The sequence below is a fragment of the Micropterus salmoides genome, unplaced genomic scaffold, assembly GCF_014851395.1.
Source record: "Micropterus salmoides isolate LMB-PRFRI ecotype aquatic unplaced genomic scaffold, ASM1485139v1 Ms_hic_scaffold_8, whole genome shotgun sequence".
Classification (NCBI taxonomy): Eukaryota; Metazoa; Chordata; class Actinopteri; order Centrarchiformes; family Centrarchidae; genus Micropterus; species Micropterus salmoides.
Window position 1 is genome coordinate 18,473,112 of NW_024044570.1, and position 23,939 is coordinate 18,497,050.

The 23,939-nt window shown below is 40.7% G+C and overlaps 1 protein-coding gene across 1 annotated transcript in view; it reads right to left on the minus strand.

Moving 5' to 3' along the window:
- scaper (S-phase cyclin A-associated protein in the ER) overlaps positions 1 to 23,939 on the minus strand; it is a 61,836-nt gene that overhangs the window by 10,351 nt on the left and 27,546 nt on the right. The window contains 6 exon segments of the mRNA XM_038706657.1: positions 1,955 to 2,110; positions 3,779 to 4,008; positions 5,600 to 5,723; positions 14,152 to 14,267; positions 22,931 to 23,057; positions 23,694 to 23,759. Coding sequence (XP_038562585.1) covers positions 1,955 to 2,110; positions 3,779 to 4,008; positions 5,600 to 5,723; positions 14,152 to 14,267; positions 22,931 to 23,057; positions 23,694 to 23,759 — 819 coding nt within the window.

Below are 23,939 nucleotides of genomic sequence, written 5' to 3' on the forward strand. Positions count from 1 at the left end.
TCATCTTCTGTTTTTAATGCGCTTCTGTTCATTTACCGAATAACAGTGACAGTAACATCTTTGCATGCAAGAAGCTTCCAATCTATTTTGATTTGACTAGTAAAACTCACTGCCAGACAGTTTTGTTGCAGCTAAAGAGCGGGACCTTCAAGATTCAAGATCGGCTCTTCTGCTACCACTCCAGCTACAGTAAACAAAATAATGCCACGACGTGAAGCTCACGGCAGTGACTTTGAGCTGGCGGATTGTATTGACCTGCCTGACAAGGTGCTGAGTGCTCTGGCACACTTAATAAAAGGCCCGCGTGAGAGGATTCAAGGTGATACATTTGTTTGGCTCCAACAACATGCTATCCTGTTGGTTAAAGTCACTGGCAACTTCAGCCTTTCATTGAACATCACATTTAACAACAAAGCCAGGGATAATGCTTGTTGGAAAGAGGAGGTACCAAGTTTATTTGAATACAAGCATGACAGTATGGAGAAAATGCTGCATTAGTAAGTCAAAAATCTAACAAACCCGTTTCGCATCAGTGCAGGAGCTGTCACCATTTTCATGGTTTCAAGTAAATTTATCATGCGAGGCGCTTCAAAGTGCACACATACAGATGGAGTATCCAATCATTGACAATGGACAATTACAAATTTTGTAAGACAACATGAAATAATAATTAATCAGTGATTTTATCATATCAGTGCCTGCAGGGCCATCTGGACCACACATTCAGCATTACTGCATTAATTGGCAAAAGACACCGTGAATTTTTTTTTTAACTAATTAATCCAATAATGGTATTAATTCTTTTCAGTCGCAGTGCAGAGGACTCCAGTGAAAAGCCACGGCTAGTACAGACAGACAATTTAAGACTACCGCAGCAGCACCTATGATTTGCCACCATGTAGAATGGAGGGTGTGTGACCTCTGGATGGAACCTACAGTGCATGCTGATACTTGATGTTAGCCAACAGGCTCTGCGTGAAATATGCTGCTAGGCAAGAACACAGCCTCCTAATGCCATTATAATCCCCTGACACAGCAACTGGCATGGCCAAAATATTCTACAAGACCACTGAGCATTCTTATATATGACACACGGTGAACAGCGCTTGCTGGCTGCTGTGTTGATCATAAGACTAGTCTCATAAAACCTGCAAAGTCTGACACTATGTTTTTTTTCCACAGAGATTCTGTAACAAACCCAGCGTAGCTGTCAGGACAAGTTGTGCTGTGTTGGTCTCCTACCATGCTGGTGTGAAACAGCTGGTCACTGTTACTTCAGCACCGTGCAGCTGGCAAGGTACAGCAGCACAGTGAACGACAAAAGAAAGACCAAAGCGCAATGACAAGATCTTGGATTAATGTACTGCCAAGATGTGCCAAGAATGGTACCTAGATTCAGTACACAATTAAAATGTATAAATGCATCAAAGCATAACTGGTCTGCTACCACAGTCAGCATTTCTTTTCCTTTTAAGTGAGGAACTTTGGTACTGATGAACCTTGGTGTGACTGTGTGCTTAGCCTCTGTCAGCGGCGCCACTGAACCTCTCCGAGTGGAGGTCACTGTAGCACACGTGGGTGGGCTCCCCCCACGCTGCAGGATAAGGTTTATGGTGAGTGACAGAGCGCTGGGTCAAGTAGATGCCTATCTCTATCTGCAGTAATGACAGCTTAGCCAGCTAGCTGGTTGGAGGAAACGACCTGCTGGCTGATTGCAGACAAACCATAGTCTTTGTTTGAGTAACCATGAGCCCTGGCTTTATGGATACTTGTGACATTAAAGAACTGACAGTGACTCACATCTCTGTCAGCCACAGAGAAGTGTGTGTGTGTGTGTGTGTGTGTGTGTGTGTGTGTGTGTGTGTGTGTGTGTCTCTCTCTCTCTCTCTCAGAGGAAGACCATAAGATCACAAGAGATGTTTTAGGTGTGTAATAAAGTAAGAGACATGCTCACCGTCCAGTTACGACAAAACACAGCTTACACATGCTGTGCAGCAGAGCTGAGGCTTGCTGGAGGAAAGCAGACATCTTGGGGTGCTCATCTACAGGACTTTGAACTGACAAGAAGCACCCGTACAGCTTGTCAATCAAACCCATGTTTACTACATAGCTGAAAGAAATACAAAAGACAAAAATATGCAGTGGTTAATAACATTTCCTCAATGTTAAAACAAATGTACTATGGGAGACTTGCTATGTAAAAAGCTTATCCCACGCAGGCAAACAAAGGCCTGTACTGTGCATACTTCCACAGCACTGCAGCTGAAAGCGGATATCTCACCTAAGCCCTCCACCCCCTGCTATTACTGTGATATCTCCAATTTGTCTTTGCCAATGACAGGTCTCATGATCATGTTCCTTGTACTCTTTCAGCCACAAATCACTCCTAATAGTGTCATTAGAGTGTTGTTGTGGCCCCCGTGCCAGCCCAGCTCTCGGCCCTTGATAGTCTGCTGACCTGGGGCTGTCTTCTCATAGCTCCGGTATGCCTGGACCTTCGGGCTCAGCTCAGGCACAAACAGCTTATGGAAATCTATAGAGCACTACAGCCGCCAATTAAGGCTTTCTAGTAGCCGACGTGGTCACTGTGAAGCCACGGCTCCTCACCTTATCACATGTCTTGACTCTTCGCTTCTTTCACATACCTTTTTTGTTAGATCTGTCACTCATTGAGGTCCTTTCAAAACAGGTGATTATGACCATTTTCCACCTCCACTGCAGGTCATCTGACACTTGAACCAAATCCCATTGTTTTGACTTGATCCTCTTCCACAGCTTTAACTTGGGTTGAAAGGATCTTTCCTCACACGGAGTGCTTTGTTCAACGCCTACTCTCTGTTTGACAGCCTGCTCGGTGGTCGAACTTGCCACTTGGTGTCTCATCATTTGAGAATGAATTGAAAACATTTTTGAGAATGATAGGGAACTAAAAGCATTGAAAGCCAAAATGAAGAAACTGGTAATGAGAGGAGAGGAAATGGTGATCTCCTCTCTGTGTGATATATAGCTGGCATAATGGAATAGTTTTGCAAAAGCTACAAATGTTTTGATCTTTTGTCCTTCCTCACTAGAATATACATTATACAAGGCAGCTGAGGTAAATCTTGCGCTCATACTTGGGATTACCAGTCTGACGACACCATTTTTCTCAGGCCCTCCTCTGTCTCCAGGGTTACGACTGGGTCAGTGGATGAGAGGGGTGGGCCTGTGCAGCTGCTCCGATCAGATGAATCATGGCTTGTGGGAGGGACGGTGGAAAGACTGCACTCTTCCACAAGGCTTCATCGTGCCGGGCCTGCCTTTCCTCACAGCACACATTTCTCCAACACAACCCCGACTCCTACAGCCCAGACCCACATGGCTAGCTCCAACGCCAGGTTCAAGGAGACCTTTCAAAGCTTTGGAAGTGCTCTTTGTTTATGCTACTACTTCTGCCCCCCCAGAAACGGATTTTACTTGAAATGTGGCACTGAATGTGTGGAAAAAGTACAAGCTGGAAGGATGCCAGAATAAACCCAGGCCCATTCTCACACTACTCCCATTCTAACAAGACACCAGTTGGACAATTTCCAAGAGATCTGACATTTTGTCAGCCTATTCTTTACACAAGGCACGCAGTTGAGGAAATCAGAGGTTGACCAACTCTCACACCAGTGAAGAGGAGTGGAGGAGGGATGTACTAAAGGAGGTAAAATGGTTGTGACATGAGAAAGAGAGGTGCCATGTAGGTGGAGGAGAAGCAGTGTGAGAGCAGTACAGAGCATTGGAAGGATAATACCTGATTAAGTCTTGTGTGCGAATGTTAAAGGACTCTGTGGCAGAGTTCTTGATCTTGGCATCTGGGGAGGAAATCCATGTTTTTTCACCATGTCCGGGCTCAGAGAGATATGGCCACAGGGACCCCAGGATGGTAGCAATGGTCTGCAGCAGGCCTGTTGTCAAACCCTCAAAGACTTGTTTGTTCACACTGCGCCCAAAAATGGATTTGTCCTCATCTGGGACATATAGCTGCAAGAATGGAAGAAACAAAGAATGTTAACAGAAGGTAGCCTACCTGTGTATTGAGCAATTAATAAACCACTGTTCTTTGATAAACCCTGATGCTGACAGGCTGCATTAGAAATCTGACGGCATCCAATTGCCATTACACATAAACATCATGAGTGTACAGAAATAAACCAAAGACAAGGTCCATTTAACCTTCAGCATGCACATTAATGGTCATTCAGTTAATGCAGAGGTTCATGTTAAATGCCTTGTTTTTGTTTAACAAAAGGCTTTTCGCCAATTGTTAGTACAATACACATTTTAGTGAGTTTATTGTTCTTCAGCGTTAGGCCACAAATCTGTAGATTACAGACTCCTGTGATTTGTAACAGCTACAATAAAGGTATATAGTAGCTGTTTGAGGCATTTCCTCAGACAAACTTCATATAAAATACAAGCAGAGGTCCACGTTTAAAATATAGCGCTACTGCTTTACATGGAGAACCTTGCAATGGTAAAATGTTCTCATTTGGTCTAGTGGTTAGGGGGAATGCTGACAGCATAGGTAAATCCACCGACATTCTCCACAAATCTAATTAAAAGGGTACATGCTCATATGGCAGTGCTACCCCCACTGCTTTACTCTACAGCTCACGCACACGCATACCAGAACATAGGCATGCATATGAATACGCACTCAAACAACAATAACAAATACAAAGCGGTGTTGTGTCGGAGTTGTAAATTAAATCACAACTTATTAAAGGAGGGTCTGTAGCCCAATTCTTAATGTGCATTGAACACATGGAGAACAGTTAGTTTGTCTCCTACAGTGCTGCTGGATATGTCAGTCAGCAGAGCAGCTGCTGGGATATGTTTTATATAAACTGAAGCATACAGGCTAACCTCTCCCTGTGTGCCCTAAGGAAATATGACAGCTTTGGATTGGAACTCGGCACTGGAGAAGGAAGCCCCAGTAGAGTTCAGGCATGTACCTCAACCCTGTGCCTGCGCCTTGTCCTGTCCGTGTTGTGAGTGTAGGCGGCCCCAGCGAGCCGCCACTGTTAGATGTTGGAGTGGGCTGATGTTTACAGTCCCTCTTCCAGAGTGCTGAAGGACATGGACTGACATGTCGCCGCAATGCAGCCTGCCTGACTGACTGACTGCGCTCTCACATTCCCTCAGTCAGGAGGCATCTGTGGAGAGGCTGGGCAACGGTTTGTTACTTGCTAGCTTGTGTGTCTTGCTCTGTCTTTCATTAACACTGTGGCAGGAACTGACACCAGCAGAAATGCAGGGTTTTCTTAGTGGGCAAAGCACTGAATATCAACAGATACATGTAAAACAAAACAAAGAAGGTTTAAGGCAAAATCTGTGTGGCAGCATTGCAAATACTTCTTAAGTTTCATCATGCCTTGAATACCCTGTATCACAAACATCTTCAGCATTTTATTTACTTTATATTTATTGTACTTTATACAAATGGAAATAATGCTGTTGGCACAAACTAATTACATTAATATTGAATATCATTGCATACTTTATAAAACATTTTCTTTGTGATGTCAAATTAGGTCTCGGTCATAGTAGGTAGTAGGATGCATAGACTTACCGTTAGCTGATGCAGCAGCAGGTCCATGAGGAGTGCTATCTTGTTGCTAAACAGCACATAGGCACAGTTGAGGGGGCAGCAGGAACATGCCAGGTAGTACGTATTTACAGCAGTACAGAGGGATCTAGAACAGAAAGATGAAAAAACATTATTAATCACAAGTTTAAAAAATAAAACACACACACCTCAAGGCAGGCTGCTTCTCTTCTTGCAATTCATTAAAGAAACACTACTACTGGGATGTAAATGTCTAGCCCTGGGCACTGACAAGATTATCTGCAGTCATCAGGAAACCAAACACACTCTTCTTTATTTGTGGTTCCTTAAGGGTGCAGTTTGTCTTCACAAGTCAAAAGCATATCTCACTGACAGCGCAAGTAAGGAAGCCGATTTGAGGAATAAAACACTCATATCAGCTACTTACACGGAGACTCCCCTCACTACAGCAACCTTCAGAGAAGCGGAGCGCAATCTCAGTCCAATCTTGGCTGAGATGGTGCAGCATTTCCGCTGGAGAGATAAAACTATTCCTCTCAGCAACTCCTCACAGCCACCAGGCAGCCCCAGGCAGCGGCCAGTGCTGCGCCAGTCAGCTAGCCTCTGTATTATGTCTGCTCTAAAACTAGCTCCAGAGAAGATTAATGCTTCAGATAACTGACCAATCGTTCTGCTGTGACTGCTACTCCCCCTCGCCCGTTTCATCAGTTAATATTTTCTGACAACTGTATATTTAAGCAATTGGCAGAATGGCGTGTCCTATCTGCTCACTGGAAGAATGGAATCTGCCTCTCCAGTGCCTAAAGTAGGCCATGTTTATTTCAACTGGTAAACATTTTGATATCTACCAAAACCTACACATCTGCTGTGCGTTTTCGGTCAAACCACGCTGGCATAGTAAACGAAAATAGATTAGGGTAAGGCAGATCCAAGTCTGTCAATATCTTCCTCTATTCTTTGCTCTGCATTTGGTCGCGGGCAGATCAGTCGTTTCGCCGAATCATTATTGACCTTGCAAAGTACAGCTGTCAGACATGGAATGTGGTGTTAATGTGAGAAGCACTATGTTTTGAGTGATCGGGTTCTGTCCAAATCTAACATCAAAGTTTACTTCCGTCCACCTGAAAACAATAAGAGCAGAGCCTTCTTGCAAATTGTTAATGTCCTATATGGCAGCTTTATTGACAGTAATTCTATTAAAGCATAACGATGGTGGAAAAGGTCATTCTATAATGGTTAATTGCACTGATAAAGCAGTCTGTGTGGAGCAAAAGGTAAGGTAACATGAGATCCCAACCAAACTATGCTGCATGCAGCTTGCTGCATCAGGACTCAGATTCTCTAGGGAACATAAGACAAAGATCAGTTTCTATGTAAATACGAAAATGACAACTCCACTACTTATTCGTCAAATACTATTGTATAATTGCATGCTTTACACAACATTCCTCCAAAGGACACTGAGCTACTTCAGGTACCTTAAGTCACTGTCCTGGTATTTAAAATAATGTACCTGTTGAGTAAAGTAGTGCACAATAGTAGAGATATCATATGACCTATCAGAGATAAAATTACTATGCAGGACTGACTTCAGTACTGTCAAAGAGTGGTTCAGAACAGCCAGATAAAGTTCAGCATTCAGGTTACACCTATGACAGCTGAGATTTGGTGCTCTCTTCCCGCCAAATGTTCATTGTGTGAATTTTACAAAGTATATCTGGGAGACAGGGAAGTAGTGTCACCAAATTTTTTTTAATAACGGCTTAAATCCTCCTTGGAATCCTGCCACACAAGCCCTAAACAGTGTATAATCGGATATTTAATCATTCCTTCAAGAAGAAATGAAGAAAGCAGTAATCTACTTTGAACTCTGAACTTGTAAAGATTTAGCTTTAGATCAGCAGACCGGAGAGGAAATGCAACATTTCTTACTCATCCTGGTGTTCATGAGACCACTCTTGGGATTGTTTAACAGAACAGTATATTACCATGTGAAAATATGTGGTTAAGAAGACACACTGAAACCTCGTCAGGGCGTCCAATTAGTCTAGTAGTGAAGATGCAAACCATGTGGTCACAACAAAGAGGATTGAATTCGAGGTGGCCTTATTACCTGTTCACATGTTGTTCCCCTCTCTCCCGTAAATAAAGGCTAAAATGCCTCCCAAAATAATGATCTTAAAAAAAGATAGGGACAAGGACAACTCATCAGTATGTGCATATATAGTAACTTTTGAGTTTGTTTGTTCCTTCCATATTGTAGCTTTGTCATACACATCAACTCTGTCAAACTGTGACAAGTGTACTCATTTGATTCTATTATCAATTTTGTTTTGGTAGTTTTGTAATATTAAGAAGGCCCCCAGAAAAGATTAATGCGTCAACAGTCTATTTATGAGGCCTTTTGGACACTCTTCAACGTTTCAAATTTGGCATATGATGCCATGATTTTTGAGACCGTTTCCCTCGTCACATAAAAAGTAGGTATATTTAAGTTTAGATATATTGTCGCCCGTCTTTGCTGTTTTTCCATAATTTGGCCTTCTCAAAAAGATGTCCTTATTTTGTTTCTGTTATTTGGATTTCCCCAAAGTATAATGTGTATATGCATAGACACATCTCATATGTCCAAACACAGTGGTTTTCACTTGAACTAAAACACTTTACTAAAGAGTATAAAAAGGGTAATGTAAAGGCTAAGCTTTTGAAGAAAAATGAATAGACGAATACTTTGAAAGCAGCATTACACAGTGACCAGTGATATGACGGTTTTTAATAACTTAATTCAAGGCACGACTATAGTCTCTCTTCAACCTGACAAGCATATTCTACATTAAATCCCTTCATTTCTGCCAAGACAGATCGGCTTCACAATCAACTCACTCAACTGCTCATGTAATGAGCATGCATTTGCTTTGTACTGCAGCTAATCAGGCTTGTCTTTGGTCATCTCTGAACAAATGAGAAGGCTGTCGAAGGCATGTTTGAGTTATGCCCTTACACCAGCTTGTACAATGAACCATCACAGTGATCTGTCTTTGGTTTCCTCCCACCTAATTGAGCTTGATGAGCACGACACCTGATAGTCTGCCCTCTCTGGGAATCTCACTATCTCAATACCGCTCAATGACAGCTCCAGTGAGAGATTTTAAGGAACAATTTGGTAAAGTGCCACGCCACCCTGTCTCATGTTGCACAAAAACTTTGTGGAGACTGATGTGTGCCAGTCTCTCTAAGCAGACAACATTCCTCCACCTACACTAACACTGTGAGATTCTCATTACACTGAGAGATTGTGCTTCACATGTTCCCTAAATGACCACAACCACTATCTATTGCCACCCATCCGGTGTATTGTCACTCTTACAACAATTCTGCTATGAAAAAATAAGTACTAAACTATTGTCATAATTTTAAGTGGTGGATCAACACGACGGATCTGACGCTGATTGAGATTTAGAAAGGAAGTGAGATGCAAATAATGAGCTATATAATCTGCACACCTAAACTAAACAGCTTAACCTCACACAGCTAGGGGATACCATTTTACCTGTAAAGCTATTCACATCCATAGAGAAATGAGGCCAAGAGGTAGAGGGATGGAGCACACCTGATCCTGCCTCGACCCCTTACAGCCCTCTGGGGCGCTGCCTGGGTGGCCAACAGGCCTATGCACAATAAGGTGGAGGTTTAATTTTAGGTAAAGGTTTATGAGCAATGCTAGAAAACAAAGAGTAAGAAGAAGAGAAAGAAACAATTCCTTAAGGTCAGGATTTGTTCACAATATGATTTAAAAATCATCCAGACTTCACTGCCTAGTTGACTCTCCGGCATCAATCAGAAGTAATGACCATAAACGCAGTTTCCCTAGCAGGGAGATATATGGTTATGGATTGTGTCTATCTTTCAACAAAGACCATTTACTTTAGTAAATAGCAAACTGTTAATTCAGTCAACAACAGCACAACAAGCAAGTAAAAGGCTCTTTATGCTTTTTGTCACTGCCTTGAATTATCAGCCGTGAGATCTGTGCTTCTCAACCTGAGTCTCACATTTCTCGCCCTCTCAGTGTGTTTCCTATGTGCGCAGTCAAGCCTGACTGGAGCGACGCTGAAGAAATCTGACCAACTTCCAGATCAGGTTGAGTCCCTGCCTCTTAAACAGGGTAAATTTGTGTTCGGGGGAAGAAAAAGAATCCTAAGCCAAAATAAAAGGTGAGGAGCAAATCCATTTCCTTGTGCTGTCAAACAATCCTTTCATTCACTGCTATCTAAATGACATTTAATTTGATTCTGCTGTTGATCTCTCCGATACCCTGAGTGCTTCCAAGACATCTATTCTGGCTGTCGTGCCACACTGGCCAGGTATGAAGGGAGGAGAAATCTGATGAGCCGTCACACGCCATCATGCACAGAAGCATGAGCACGTGCGCACGCACACACACACACACACACACACACACACACACACACACACACACACGCGGTCACAAATTGTGGACAACATCCTGAAATAAAACCACAGGTAGCAGGTCTGATTTCACAGGATACACCAGGTCATGCGAGACAGAGGTGGAAATACAAATTGGTTTAACACGCAATGTCCAAAGGACTCCTAAACCCTTTTCTGGAGACCATCTGTTCAAGTTTTTTTTTTTTTTTTTTTTGGAATCAAAGGATATTGTGAACATACAGTATGACCAGAACATTAGAATATCAACTTTTTTTTTAGCTATTTTTAAACATGGGCCCTTTTTTCCCCACTTATTTTGTTGTCACAATGACAAGTGGCTACAACAAGTTTTGGAATCAGTGCAGTAGATGACTTCAGCCGGCAGCTGTGAAGTGGCTGCGGGGACAGCAACGTATTACTTCAAGGTAATTGTGCCCGTCAAAATTACGTCCAGGCTCAAGGCCAATTTATATGGCATAGGCTACGTTCCATTTTGAGCATTTATACTTGCGCGTTTGTGTGTGTCGCTCTGCAATTACGATGTAGGCTACGCACAGATTACATGGGTACACTACTATGCGTAGCCTATAGTGTACCTATGGCTTACATTTGTCGCAGAAGTATAAATGGTCCAGACCATTATACCAGATGTCTAACATCATAGAAAGATCCCTACAAGTGACTCCTGGTGAAACCCTTTGTTTTTAAGAAGAAATAGAAGTCTCGCTTAAGGATAATTCTCACTCTGAAATCTGTGAGAGGCGAGTTGTTGCAGGAAACACCGGTGAAAAAGAGGGAGAGGAGATTTGTTGTGTTCATTTCCTAACGTTACTCCAACACAACAAACTCCACTCTCCGACTCTAAATCACGTTTCCACTGGCAGTTCCTGCAACAATTAGCCTCTCACGAGATTTCAGTGAGACTTCAGTTGTTGTATATACACAACAGTCTGAGTCTGTAGGTGGCAAAAAGAAGAACGTTTGTAGACATAATTTTGATGAGCACCCTGAAACAAAACATTGCAGCCAGTTTGTGGCAATCTACTGCACAAATTCCAAATAGGGCCAAGGTTTAAAAATACTGAAATGATCCTGAAATGATACGAAACAGCTTAAACTAGATAATAGTGATTATATATTCAACTGGTACTGATGCTGGTATATATGATGAGTATAATTTATAGGTATTATTTTATATTAAAGTCACCTTAATAATGGAGCAGAAACAATTAAGAAAATTATTCTGCAACAATACATTATTTAAGTAATTGTTAAAGCAAAATTACCAAAAAAACTAATGGGAATAAAAGTAAATTTAATATATTTTGGTTTTAACTTTAGATCTTTTGATTAATTGGATAAAACAAGCAATCTGAAGAAAATGGTCTTAAAGAAAGAAATCGGCAGATAAAATTGTTGCTACTAAGAGGTAGATATAAATAACAAAAGAGAAAACAATTAAGTTCTTCAGTTGCATTTTGTGAGATATCAACATTCCAGTTGAAGCGAATGACAGTGACTGCATTAACCCTGATCTAGACATTCTTGTGACCGCAGGGTTACACCAGGACATTAGCGGAGCCTCGTAGAGGAATTAGCTCATTAATGTAATGGTAACAATATGCAATCAGCCTCCCTGGGGAGAGATATGGCAGGAGCATCTCGGCACGCAGCTGCCTTTTTTGTAAATCACTCTGCTTATCTGGTAGGAGGAGGTGATCAATACGGCAGCATCACTGTAAACAGATAATGTAGCACACTCTGGAGCTAGTGTCTGTATGGCAGCCCATTAGGCCACACAGCCATCCAGATGACGGATAGTGATAAGTAGACAGCCGGGCTACGTCCTTGTGTTGCATCTCATCGCCAGGTCCAGGCTTCTCTGACCTGAACTGAGTGGCATCACAAGGTTAAAGAGTGACCTCTCCTGCGTTATACATGGTTGACAGAAAGAAAAAAAGTACCAATTTAGCTATTCATATCAACACATGGATTCATAAAAATGAATCGCATTTTAGTTACATAAACAGTTGTAGCCTACATAGTCATTATTATATAAATTTCTCACAGTACATTCTACAAGCTACATACAATATTGTATACAGCATACATGGTCAGGATAAATGTCTCCATGGGGCTGGCTTGATGTGTTCATCACTGGCTTATCTCCGGTTCAATTCTCAGCTGGCAAAGCTCTCAAGGGTCCAGCAGTAATAGCAGCACAGGACTAACTGAGGCAAGACAGTGTACCCAAGGTATCAAGCTCAATTCTAAACAAGCTACTAAAATAAACTATTAGGCCTTGGACATACCGTAGAGTTTGTCTGACCAATGTTAATCTCGTGCTCGTTTAAAACTCCTCTGCAGAGAACTTTAAGAAGAAGGAGTTCAGTTATGAAAGAAAAGCTAATTCAAAATTATTCTTTTATAATTATTCATAACTCACTACAGAGTTTGATTGGGCCAGTGTGCAGAGGATAGAAATACAAGGGCTTAATCTTGCCTTCCTGTTCCTTTACCACAGCATGTCAAGATGGTGCATTAAAAGCCAAGGAGGTCTTGTGTGCACTTAAGCTCACACTCGGCCATGCACGGATGTGCAAACAAACTCAGCAAGCAAACACTTTCTACAAGAAGACAGTCTCTCCATTTAAGATAATAAAATTTCTTCCAATTCAGAAGTCTGCTTGAAATTCCCCCAGATTACAATGATTGAGGAGGAGAGAGTACCAAAAAAAATCAATATACATATGATGCCCTTTAAAAGCCTTATAAATATAAGAAGCATTGGTCCATTAGCAGAGATTCAGAGACCAGTAAATGCTAATGAATGGGAGAGCCAGGCCATTCGAGTCCATTACAGAGTCCCACTAGTGAGTACAGCAGCCTCTCTGAGGTTATCTACTGGCAGGCCATGCAAACGCCAGACCCACAACTCAAAAATACTCTGCACTCTAAATGATAGATGGGACACATGTGCTTTTTGTGTTTCGAGAGAAAAGAATGAACACAAATTGATTACGGAAATGGAAATGCTTTCCATTACTAGAAGGCGCTGCTACTCATTAATACAGTTTGAGAATACTTATTGAGATGAAGCAGTTATAAACAGTGATTAAGTAGGTTAGTTGAGATTGGCTCACTCACTTTATGCAATTGCAACAACAATCACAAAGAGGAAATAAAGAAGTGTGCTGTCAGGGTCAGAGAAAAGATACAGTCAAAGAGTAGTCATTGGGAAGAAGGATGGTAACAGCTGTTTGAGGCCTATATAAATACACAGCACAGAGTAAACAGAAATTAAACAGTATGGATCCCCAAAAGTGTTCTTGTCTTTTAAAGTTTTATAATCAGAAATGCTAAAATGAAATCCCTTAATAGTATTTCTATTCTTTCAGTCTAGCTAACATTTATCCCCAGACAAAAAGCCTCTTGTGTATTTGTACACAGCCCATAAATGTAAAACTGTGTTTATATTTTTGCAAGTGATTAAGGTGTACTGCTAGTCATATTGACTAAGCCAGTCCATATGTGTTTTCATAATCTATTTGAGTACAGCCTTAATAGTAGCTACTGATGTATTTAATCCAATAAGATACTGCATCAGAACATAAACAAACATAAACACCACGGACAGATATTTATTATAAGATGTATTGTGATGTAATTGTAACCTGTGCTATTTTAGTGCAAATTAACAAAAAGAGAACGTGTATTTTCAGTGGGGTCATCATGCCTCAAATCACTGCAATCACCACACCTGTTCCAATCCAGACAATGAACCAAAATTTAGACTTACACCTAGTCAACCAGATCACGCTCGTCTCACTCATAGCTAATGTCACCACTTATCTCAACAACAACTGGTCAGCATTTCAGAAATACAACTGTTCCGATTATAAGCTAAAGATACAGCTCACCCTGCTGGCCTGAAACAGAAACGTGATTAAAGTCATGTTAATAAACTGAAATGCATAACAACTGTTTTTGTTGTTGTTATGAGGTGTGTGTGTCAAATAACAGGAAAATACCCCAGCAATCCATCCACTTACATCATTATGTTAATTAAAGTGGAAATATTTCATTTTGGTGACGGTACTCACTTGAGAGGAATGCGAGGAACTGCAGTGGGGGTGGAAGTGGCAGCGATGACCTGCAGAATTTGCTCCAGAGCCGACAGGCCACCGCCCACTTGGAAGGCCACTTGGTCTGCATTGTTCTGAGAGAGAGAGTGAGAGAGAGAGTGAGTGAGAGAGTGAGAGAGAGAGAGAGACACACACACAGTCAGGGGACAAGGAGCCACAGGCTGGACAGGGGATTACATGGCTCTCACCAGAGAGGGAACCTCTCTTTCTCCTACAGGGGTGAGGGATTGAAATCTGAAACAAGGTGATCCCAGAAGTATTCCTGTTTAATCTCAAAAGTGCACAACCCGACTCCGCCCCACAACAGTCAAGTTTCAGTGGAAGGCAAATGCTCTGCAGGATCCATTTAGCACCAGGGTGGTCTGAATGGAAGACCACAGACCAAAGTGAAACGGAGAAAATGCTCTGCCAAAAAATGGGGCAATTACAGAACTTAAAAATGAAGACAATCATCCTAATAGGATAGGATACAGACAAACATTAGATTCTTATCATAACATGACCTAAACTGATACTAGTACATCTAAGACATTAGATTACATCTACTATATCCAATACTTAGATCTACTGTAGTAACTAAGATGCAGCATTTACATTAATGTACCTATTGTGTCAGCATTTACAGGGATTAAAGAGCTATGAAATCCTGCCCGACTTTTCTTCTACCTTAAAAATTATCTAGCCTCATACGGTTGCTGAGGAGTGCCTCTCATACTTTTAGTTACTTTAAATCTGAAAATACTGCGCTGATAGCAGACCTTCCTTACAACCTGATTTCAGAGTATTTGACAAAATTGTCCCATCTCCAAGTCGTGCTTTGCCTCTAATGGCTCTGGTCATGTCAATGTCTTTGTTCCGTCTATTGTCTTATTTATTTTAGCCTAAAGATCTGAGTGCAGACAGTGTGTCGGACAAAAGCTTTTCAAATATACAAATGAGGGTGTTAACAGGGGACATGGTAATGCCATTGGACAGTGTTTGCAAGAAACTGGAAATTGAAGTGCTCTCAAACCAATTTTATAGAAATACCTGGCTGTTTTTGATGGCGTTTAGACAGTACTATTTCTTTTTCCCCCATGTAAAGTACTTTTGAAAAAATAAAAGTTTTCTGAATGTCAATGTTAAATACTTTTTAATATTTTAAATTTTTTTATGTCATTTTAAAACGTATGAAAACAGAAAATACCCAGTTAACAAAGAGCAACCCACTCAAATGTTAAAGAGACACATAATGAGGAACTTCCTCGATGTATTGCACAATCAAACGGTTTCATTTCAACACTAAACAGGTTTTTATGTCCATAAAAGAACTTTGTTTTGCATAGTAAGCTTAACTCCTTTATGCTTATTTTTACAAACTACTGCTCTACAGCTTTATAAAAAAAGGTACACATCCCTGTCACACACTGCTTATTCCTCCACTCAGTGAGGACTTTAATGAACTAAATAAACAAAAAGTCAGCAGTAGTCCCATGGATGAGGATAATGGTTAAAATAACTTAATTTCATACTATTATGTGGTTTCTGTAAACAGAACTTGATGACTGAATAAAGAAGTTTTTATTATTTTTGTCCTACAAGTGAAGTCTTTTGGTTCCCGTTGTTTTTAAGTTATATTCTTTTTTCTTCACTTACAATATAAAAAACAGAATGAACTAACTCAGTAGAAGATACAACACATCAGTCCAGTCCACTAGATTTAAGAACACATGTAAATAGTTAGGACCTGCCATCCTGTGATGATAGAGTAATTGGCAGTAGGTCAGATCCTGTTGCTACAGTGTCTTATAAATCAACAAGTACAAAGCGAGGAGCGAGCACTGACTATCAGGCGTGTTTGTGCCTGGGTCGTCAGGGAGGAAAGGAGCTGGAGGGGAGCCGCTGATGGAGGGCCTTCCTCGCACAACTGCAAAGGGCCGTGTTAAACTGCAGGTCACTCCTCCACCTGATGAGGTTACAGGCTCCACAGTGCTGTGACAGCACTAAAATCCAGCCACTTCACAGTGCTTTTGTTCTGCAGATGGGAAGTTGCCAACAAGCCTGAACACATTGAGAGAAGCGCTTTACCAAATTACAGATAAGCTCTTCATCTGTCATTCATGCTCGCTGTGAGGTAACTGCTCCTCGATTCCAGTGTTAGACACATACAGAAAACGCAATCATTTAGGTTTTGGAACAAAAACATTAACAACCACACTGAAGACCCTTTGCCTTAAACATAATGAGAAATGTCTCAAAGACAGTCTCAAGAGTCTAACTAGACTAGTGTTTGCAAAAAAATACCTTATTATGACTTCCTTTCTGTATGTTGCCAGCAGTTTCCATGCCTAATCAATTGGGTCTCAGTCACTGAGCTTGGCTTAACCCCTCTCTTAACCCTCCCATCAACACACCTACCTAAAAGCTTCTAGGCTAAATGAGAAAAGGCATCTCTTTCATAGCAGCTTATCAAACAGTATTAAATGGGGTAACTGGGACCTGCCCAGTCCTGGCTGTCTCCTGTGGAAACCAGACAAGAGTTTCTTGGCTAGTCCGTGCCTTTTCTTCTCTGCTGACAGATTTATCTGTTGTGATAATGGAACAATACGAGTGAAGAGGATTAAGTTCAAACTACCTGACATACTATCTTTAGGTGGTCTATGCATGCAATGGTTCACAGAAAACAAAGAAGGCACCAGAGTGCGAGGACACACATTTCACCAAAACATAATGTTTAAAGCGAAGATTTGTTTTGCATAATAACAGGTCCCCGAATGTTGATCTTTGTGCCGTGCAAAGCAGTTGACTTTCTGAGCGATGACAGAACAGTATCATTTCTACAAACCTTACCACACAGGGCAACAGAAATCATGTTTGTATGTAATTACAGTGACAGTGTATGTACACAGCCAAATTTGCATACAAACTTAACAGGATGAAAACAATGTTTTCACCAAGGTCCACCCAGTGGTCTTAAAAGGGAAATTCACTTGTTTGCAATCCAAGTTAGTTAAAAAAAGTTGCAACTGTGCACACTCTCACATTTAAGAAACTCTTGGATGCGTGGTGGCTGGCTGGAATATGTAAGTAATGCAGAACTGAAATTGTCAGAACATATTTTTCAGCCATGTTAACAGCATGGCTCTAAGGCAATGCTGGTCGGTCGATTGTCCTGTCAGCCCACAACTTCAGTCGAACTGAAATGTCTTAACAACTGTTGTATGAATTGCCATGAAATTCTGTAGAGATATTCATGGGCCCCAGCGGGTGAATGCTACAGACTTTGGCAATCCCCTGACTTTAACTCCAGAAACACATCGAAGGTGAGCGAAATGTCCCGACAACTAGCCTATTAGATGGACTGCCATGAAATTTGGTTCAGATGTTAATATCCCCCACAAGGTAACTTTAAATTTCCCTTAACTTTTCATCTAGCTTCATCTAACTTTTCATTGGTTTATGACTAAATACATGCAAAATTAATGGACTCACAGAGCTGCTAATGTAGCTGTAAACTCTTAAGCCTTGTTTTACTTTTCAGGGCCATTGCACAGATTTTACATGTCAATTCAAGTCAATTTATGATTCACAAGGAGAACTGCTTTGTAAAGCTGCAACGATTAATGTTTAATAATTGATTAGTTGTCAACTATTAAAATAATGGCCAACAATCTGGATAATCGAGCAATCAGCTTGAGTCATTTATTTAAGATGACCCCCCCCCCCAGGCTAAACATGGCAGAGATTCTCAGTACCTCTGTACTGAAAGCACAAAGATGAAATTCACTGGTTACACCCTAACAGAAGCTACATCAAATCCCATTAACAGGATGAGAAACTAATAAAAAAAAAAAAAAGAGCGACCACCAAAGGCAGAGCATTAAGACACAAGCGGGAAGGATGTCTCCTGAATTATACAACAGGGGGAATCTTATTCAATTATTGTCCAGGGTGACCATTGTTACTCCAGTTGATGGGAAGCCCAGAGCAGCTGGCAATTCCTGCGACAGTGTCCGCAGACCAGCAGACAAGCCAGATTGCACTTTGTAGTCTCCTCCCACCAGACACTTTAATTAAAGCAGCGAGGAGGGCACAGCCTCAGTCGTCCTGCCCCGCCAACAGATGGACAACAACTGGCAGAGTTCATTAAGGGCTGGCTTCAACTTTGATCTACACCTTCAAATCATGAGTTCACTCCTTCACAACTAAAACCGGTGAAAGAGACGAGTATGACAGTTCACCCTCTCCTCACATGAATTTCATCATTACACAGCCTTATAGAAGAGCTTGAGAGTGGATAAACAAAGCTCTGTGGGCCGAGTCGACTGTAAACCACAACAAGGCTGCTGGAGTAAACATTTTAAGGTCGAGTATAAACTTGTGTGTTTACACGACATAATGGCATATGATTTAATAGACTATGTGAGTGCAGAGTGAATATGGAAATGGATAATTCTACAAACTGTGTTTATTCTGTAAAATGAACGAAGATTAATCAAATGGCCAAAATAAAACCTGCCACAGAAACCACAGACAGCCTCTAGTTGTAACTATTGGTGTATTAGTTACAACTACAGTTTAGAACCATTTCACTCCCTATTGGTCTTGTGGTGAGGAAAAAAAAAAACATTAGAGCTGAAACTCAATTTTCATTTTCCATTAATGTACAAATTATTATTTTCAATTAATCATCTTCATTATTTACAAGCAAATGACTCTGAGATGATATAGAGGTTTGACATAAAAATCGTTCAAAATGGCTTAGTCTAACAGGACAACAATGTTAACATTAGGGTTGAAACTAACAATTATTTAAAGAAATATTCTGTTATTTATTTGATCAATAATCTCATCTAAAAATGTCCAAAATGATGACAAATGCCAATCACAGAAACCAAAGGAATGTGATAATACCATCCAAACCTGCAATGCGGAACTTTTGTCTCCCTGTTCTGACAATGAGAGAAATTACACAACACTGTCTACACGTGCTTATGACATGGCTCTGCCATACTGAGTTGCTGCTGTGGCTGCGGTCGCTCCCCTCTTCAGCTCTAGCAAACCAGTCACTGCTGGTTGGGATAAACCACACCAGCGTGGGAACATCGCCACTGACACCAGATAGAAAAACTCCTGTGTTAATGACCAATGTCAAACACAGAGGACAAACAAAGAATATGGCCATATTATTGACACATACTGTAGCGACGACATCAGTTTTTGTAATGCTACACATTGTTAACAATTTTCTTAACCAAGAAGTAAGGAACAACTCAGTTACACTGAAGAGCAGCCGAAGAATATTTCGCTCATAAAGATGGACATTGTCTAAACTGAACTGAATAGCATGCTGCTCACTTTTGCCGTCTCCGACAAAGTATTGACACTGCTGATCTGGGCTGTATCTGTCAGTCTGCTGGAGGCCCAAGCAAGAGTCCTTATTATCCTGCCACTCTGCCCTTCACCTTCCCCCATGCCCCCCAGATACAATTCCCACTGGTTCCACTGGTCAGGCTAACCAGGCTCTGACAGCTGGCAAATAAAAGTCTTTGGTTCTCAGCGCACCATGCTCTTGATGCTTGTCCTTTTCTAGACAGGCTTTAACTGAAAGCAGTGGTAAACACTTTGGGAAATATATAAACACAAGTGCTTAAGAATAAGGCAAGTGTGCAAAAAGAAAAGAGCAGCACATTGGGAAAAATGTTTTTCTCATTCAAAAGTAAAGGGGGAAAAAAAAATCAGGTTTGACACAAAATAAACCATTAGAGGCCACAGAGGGAGAAACACACTGGGGTCAGAGACTAGACGAAGCCTAGAAAGCAGTGGAGGAGTAAGGGGGGGGGGGTCCCAAACAACAGCGCAGGAGGGGGAGTGTCGGGTGTTGTCTAAGGAATTAGCAGAGAAAGTGGAGACTGAATCAGATATGGGGGAGAAAAACAAATCTCTAGGTTAGTCAGTGACATGAGAGATGCTTGTTAGGTCAAATAATCTAAATGGTACTGACTTGACGTGACTCAGCTATGCTGACGGAGACTCTATTTATTTGACTTTGTCCAGGGATTACAGAGGAAGTGCACCCCAGGCTGCCTCACTGGCCAATCACAAATGTTCCACTCAGCTTTGGGTAGATGTTTCTGTATAACGCTGGTGAAGCAGAACTTGACAAAACAGTTTTAAAATGTGTTTTTGAACTAATGTAAAAGGCAAAGCAAAAGCACCCGGACAGAGCCTTGATCTGCCTCTTTACCAGCGACACTACTGTTGAATGGAGTACATCTCCCGTGTCCTACTGACCTCTGACCTCCCACTGGGACTATGTGGAGCTGAGGGGAGGAGCCCTCATGTAGTGACAGCTTGTGAGCTACTCACATCACACTGGTCTCCTCCTCTCTCCTTACAGGACGCTCTGCCACCCACCTCAGCCACCTCTTTCTCTTTCTTTGCCTCTCTGGGGAAATTCGATAATAGCCTCTCCAGCCGTCCCCCTCGTCACTGATGGGACACCATCATCTCTCTATGCTCATGCCCAGAGGCATGCACAATGGGATGTTATGATGGCTTCAACCACAACTTGGCAGGAAATTTATGCCTTATTACAGGAAGTGGGCTGTATATTCTCCTCATCATAAACACAATGGCAGGTGCTTTAATTCCTCCTCTCTGTCTCAAATTGATGTGAGTTTTACTGTAAAAAAATTCCACGCAACAAAACCTCTGGGACAGATGTTTCAAATCAACTGTAGTTATAAATGTCTGCCATTATATCTGACAATTATATATATGCTTATACAGCAGAAGAAAAATGCAAAATCTCTGAGAAAAAAACACATCAAATTTGCTTGCCTTTGTTCAATAAAATATTGTGCATCAATGGCATTTTATCTGGAAATCCAATTTACTATTGTCTAAACCAGTGACATCTGAGTTGTGCAAGCCACATAGATACCAGACAATGCTTGCTCTCGTGCTAGGAAGCTCCTCTATTGGTACCATGTGCACAATGAAAACACAGTTAATCTGGTTTTCATTAGCCAATAACCAAAGGCAAGTTGGTTTGGAGTAAGTGATACTCTCCGTTGGGAGGGTGAGAGACAGGGAGACACAGCCAAAGACAACTCATCACTAAAGAGACATGCCAAAGGGCTGGCATGACCTGTGCACCGCGGCAGACTGTTCAGTCGACAGACGAGCAACAAAGCAGGACACTCTCTGCAGACCAGCACACACTGTAATGTCGATTGCTTTACAAAATCGTTTACAGATGTTGTTGAGTACCATGGTCCTATAAGGAAAATATATAGTCAAAGCCAAACCTTGACCCTGGATTGACCAACTACTAAGACAAGCAATATCTCAGAGGGATGAGGCAAAAGTGGTAGCATCTAGGTCAAGACTAGAGTCAGATATTATGTTACTGTATACAGTAAATGCAATCTATCATCAGACCTTTAAACTAACTATCTGATCTTTCTTTGCAACAAGAAAATTTCCCCATAGAATGGGATACTTGCAAGAATTTGTTCAATTCTTAAGGATCGCATTTGAAAATATTTGGAGAATAATAACCTTCGAACAACATGCCTATCGTAAAAATAATTTGATTGAAACTGCTTTGATACATATGACGTACGAGTGGCTAAGTAGTTGTGTCCCTACTTTGATAGATGACACAATTCTACTTAAAAAGTAAAAATTGTCAGTAAAAATGCTATCAATTGGATGAAATCCTTTCCTATATATCTATGTTAATGGCTGCAATTCTTCCTCATGAATGATTACCTGTGGCATTCGACAAGGGAGTTGCCACAGACCATTGTTGTTTATCATATACATATAACAATAACCTTCCTTTATCATGAGTCAATTCAAATGCACATATTTTTGAGGATGACACAACCATCGGAGACGCAGATTCACAAACTCAGTTGCACAAGTATTTATCAAATGATTAAGTGTGTTGTCAAATGGGTAGAAAATAATAAAGTGGTTTTAAAAGTAAATTTAAAAAATTTATTGAAAAAGAGGGGCAAATTGAAGCCATGGTACTTTACATGTGGCAATGTTCATATCAAATAGGTTATAGAAGTTAAATTGAGAGTTAAAATACAAAATAATCTCACCTCATATTATAGATCTTTCTAAATGAGTAATGAAAATGGCAGGTATGCAAACAAGGGAGCAAGAATGGGTGTGGGCATTGACTGGTTATAAAAATAACTCATTTCAAGTACAGTAAAGCAGCTGGACTATTGCAAGATCCAGTTATCTGACACCTCTGTATTGGCAGTAGCTTTGTAGAGTATTGGTTTTGTATGTGAACAGATGTACATTACAGTATATGTGCCAATGTTTGTAGGGTGTGTGTGTGTGTGGGTGTGTGTGTGTATATACACACACGTATGTGATATGTATTGTTTTATCTCTAAATTATTTATTAATTATTGTTTGCTATAATGTTTTTAATGTGGACTCTTGAAGATTACCCAATGAGCTAAAAGAGATATAAAATAAATTAAATCAACCAATCTGCAGACCAGCACATAATGCACCAAAGGGGATGTGAGGAACTAACAGGTAACTTCAAACCACTGTAACAGATATCTATGTTAAAAGAAAAGTGAGCGTATAGGTGCATATAAAGTTGCTGATCATTAATATATAACCAATATATTAAAATAATAATCACTACACCAATAAAAGATACATACAACTCAATAACATATTCTACTATATTTATGTGATCCTTTTGTTGCTCTACCTGTTTCTCTAAGATGCGAGAGATCTCTCCCAGAGTTCTGTCCAGTCCAGACACTTTGTTGTTGGTCCACTGGCCGCTGTCTTGGCCCTGCAGCTGCTTCAACAGGTCCTTTACCAGGCGCTGCAACCTGAACATAAAGGAGCAAAACATTATTAGAAATCTATTTGCAAAGACCTGTTCTTAATCCATGTGTCCATGCTACCTCAGTTAACGTTTATCCACCCACAGAAGCTCTGGCACTATTAGTCGATTATATGATTAGTCAATCTATAGAAATAAACAATTCTGTTTATCAGTTCGTTGTAATTTTTTAAAGCATATATCACCAAAAAAAGGTGGTTTGAGCTTCTCAAATGTAAAGATTTGCTGCGTTTCTTTGTTTTCTATGACAGTAAGCTTTAAACTTTAGTTTTGGACTGTTGGTCTGACAAAACAATTGCGCTGAAATGAGTAAAACATAATATTGTCACTTATTTGTTAAGAAAAAAATTTGCTGGTTCTAGCCTCTCAAAGGTAAAATGTTATAATTGTTAGCTGCAATCCTAAAATTTAATATATCATGCATTTTTACTATTTTCTTACTCAGATTTTTAAAAATGATTTTATCAACCAAATCATTCATCAATTAATTGAAACAATAAGCAGCATATTAATCAATTATGACAATAATTGTTAGCTGCAGCCCTACACCGTAGCTTTATAATAATTAAAAATTGAGAAAAGCTTCAAAACATCAAATTGTGAAAAAAAGGAAAACACTCACTTGGCCTTGTACGGGGAGTCAGGGACCTGTGTCTTTGCCTCCATTGACGTCTCATATTCCTTTGCCCTGCAGAGGGAGAAGTAGGAAAAAGTCTGTATCCCAGAAAAAAAAAGTATTTTTTAACTTGTCAGTAAAGAACACAGCGGATGAAAATGTGAAGAGGAGGGGAGGGGAAAAAGTTCAAGCTGAGTCTGTTTATTTGGCCTGTCAGACATCCACCAAGTAACTTGGCTTAAAATAATCAGG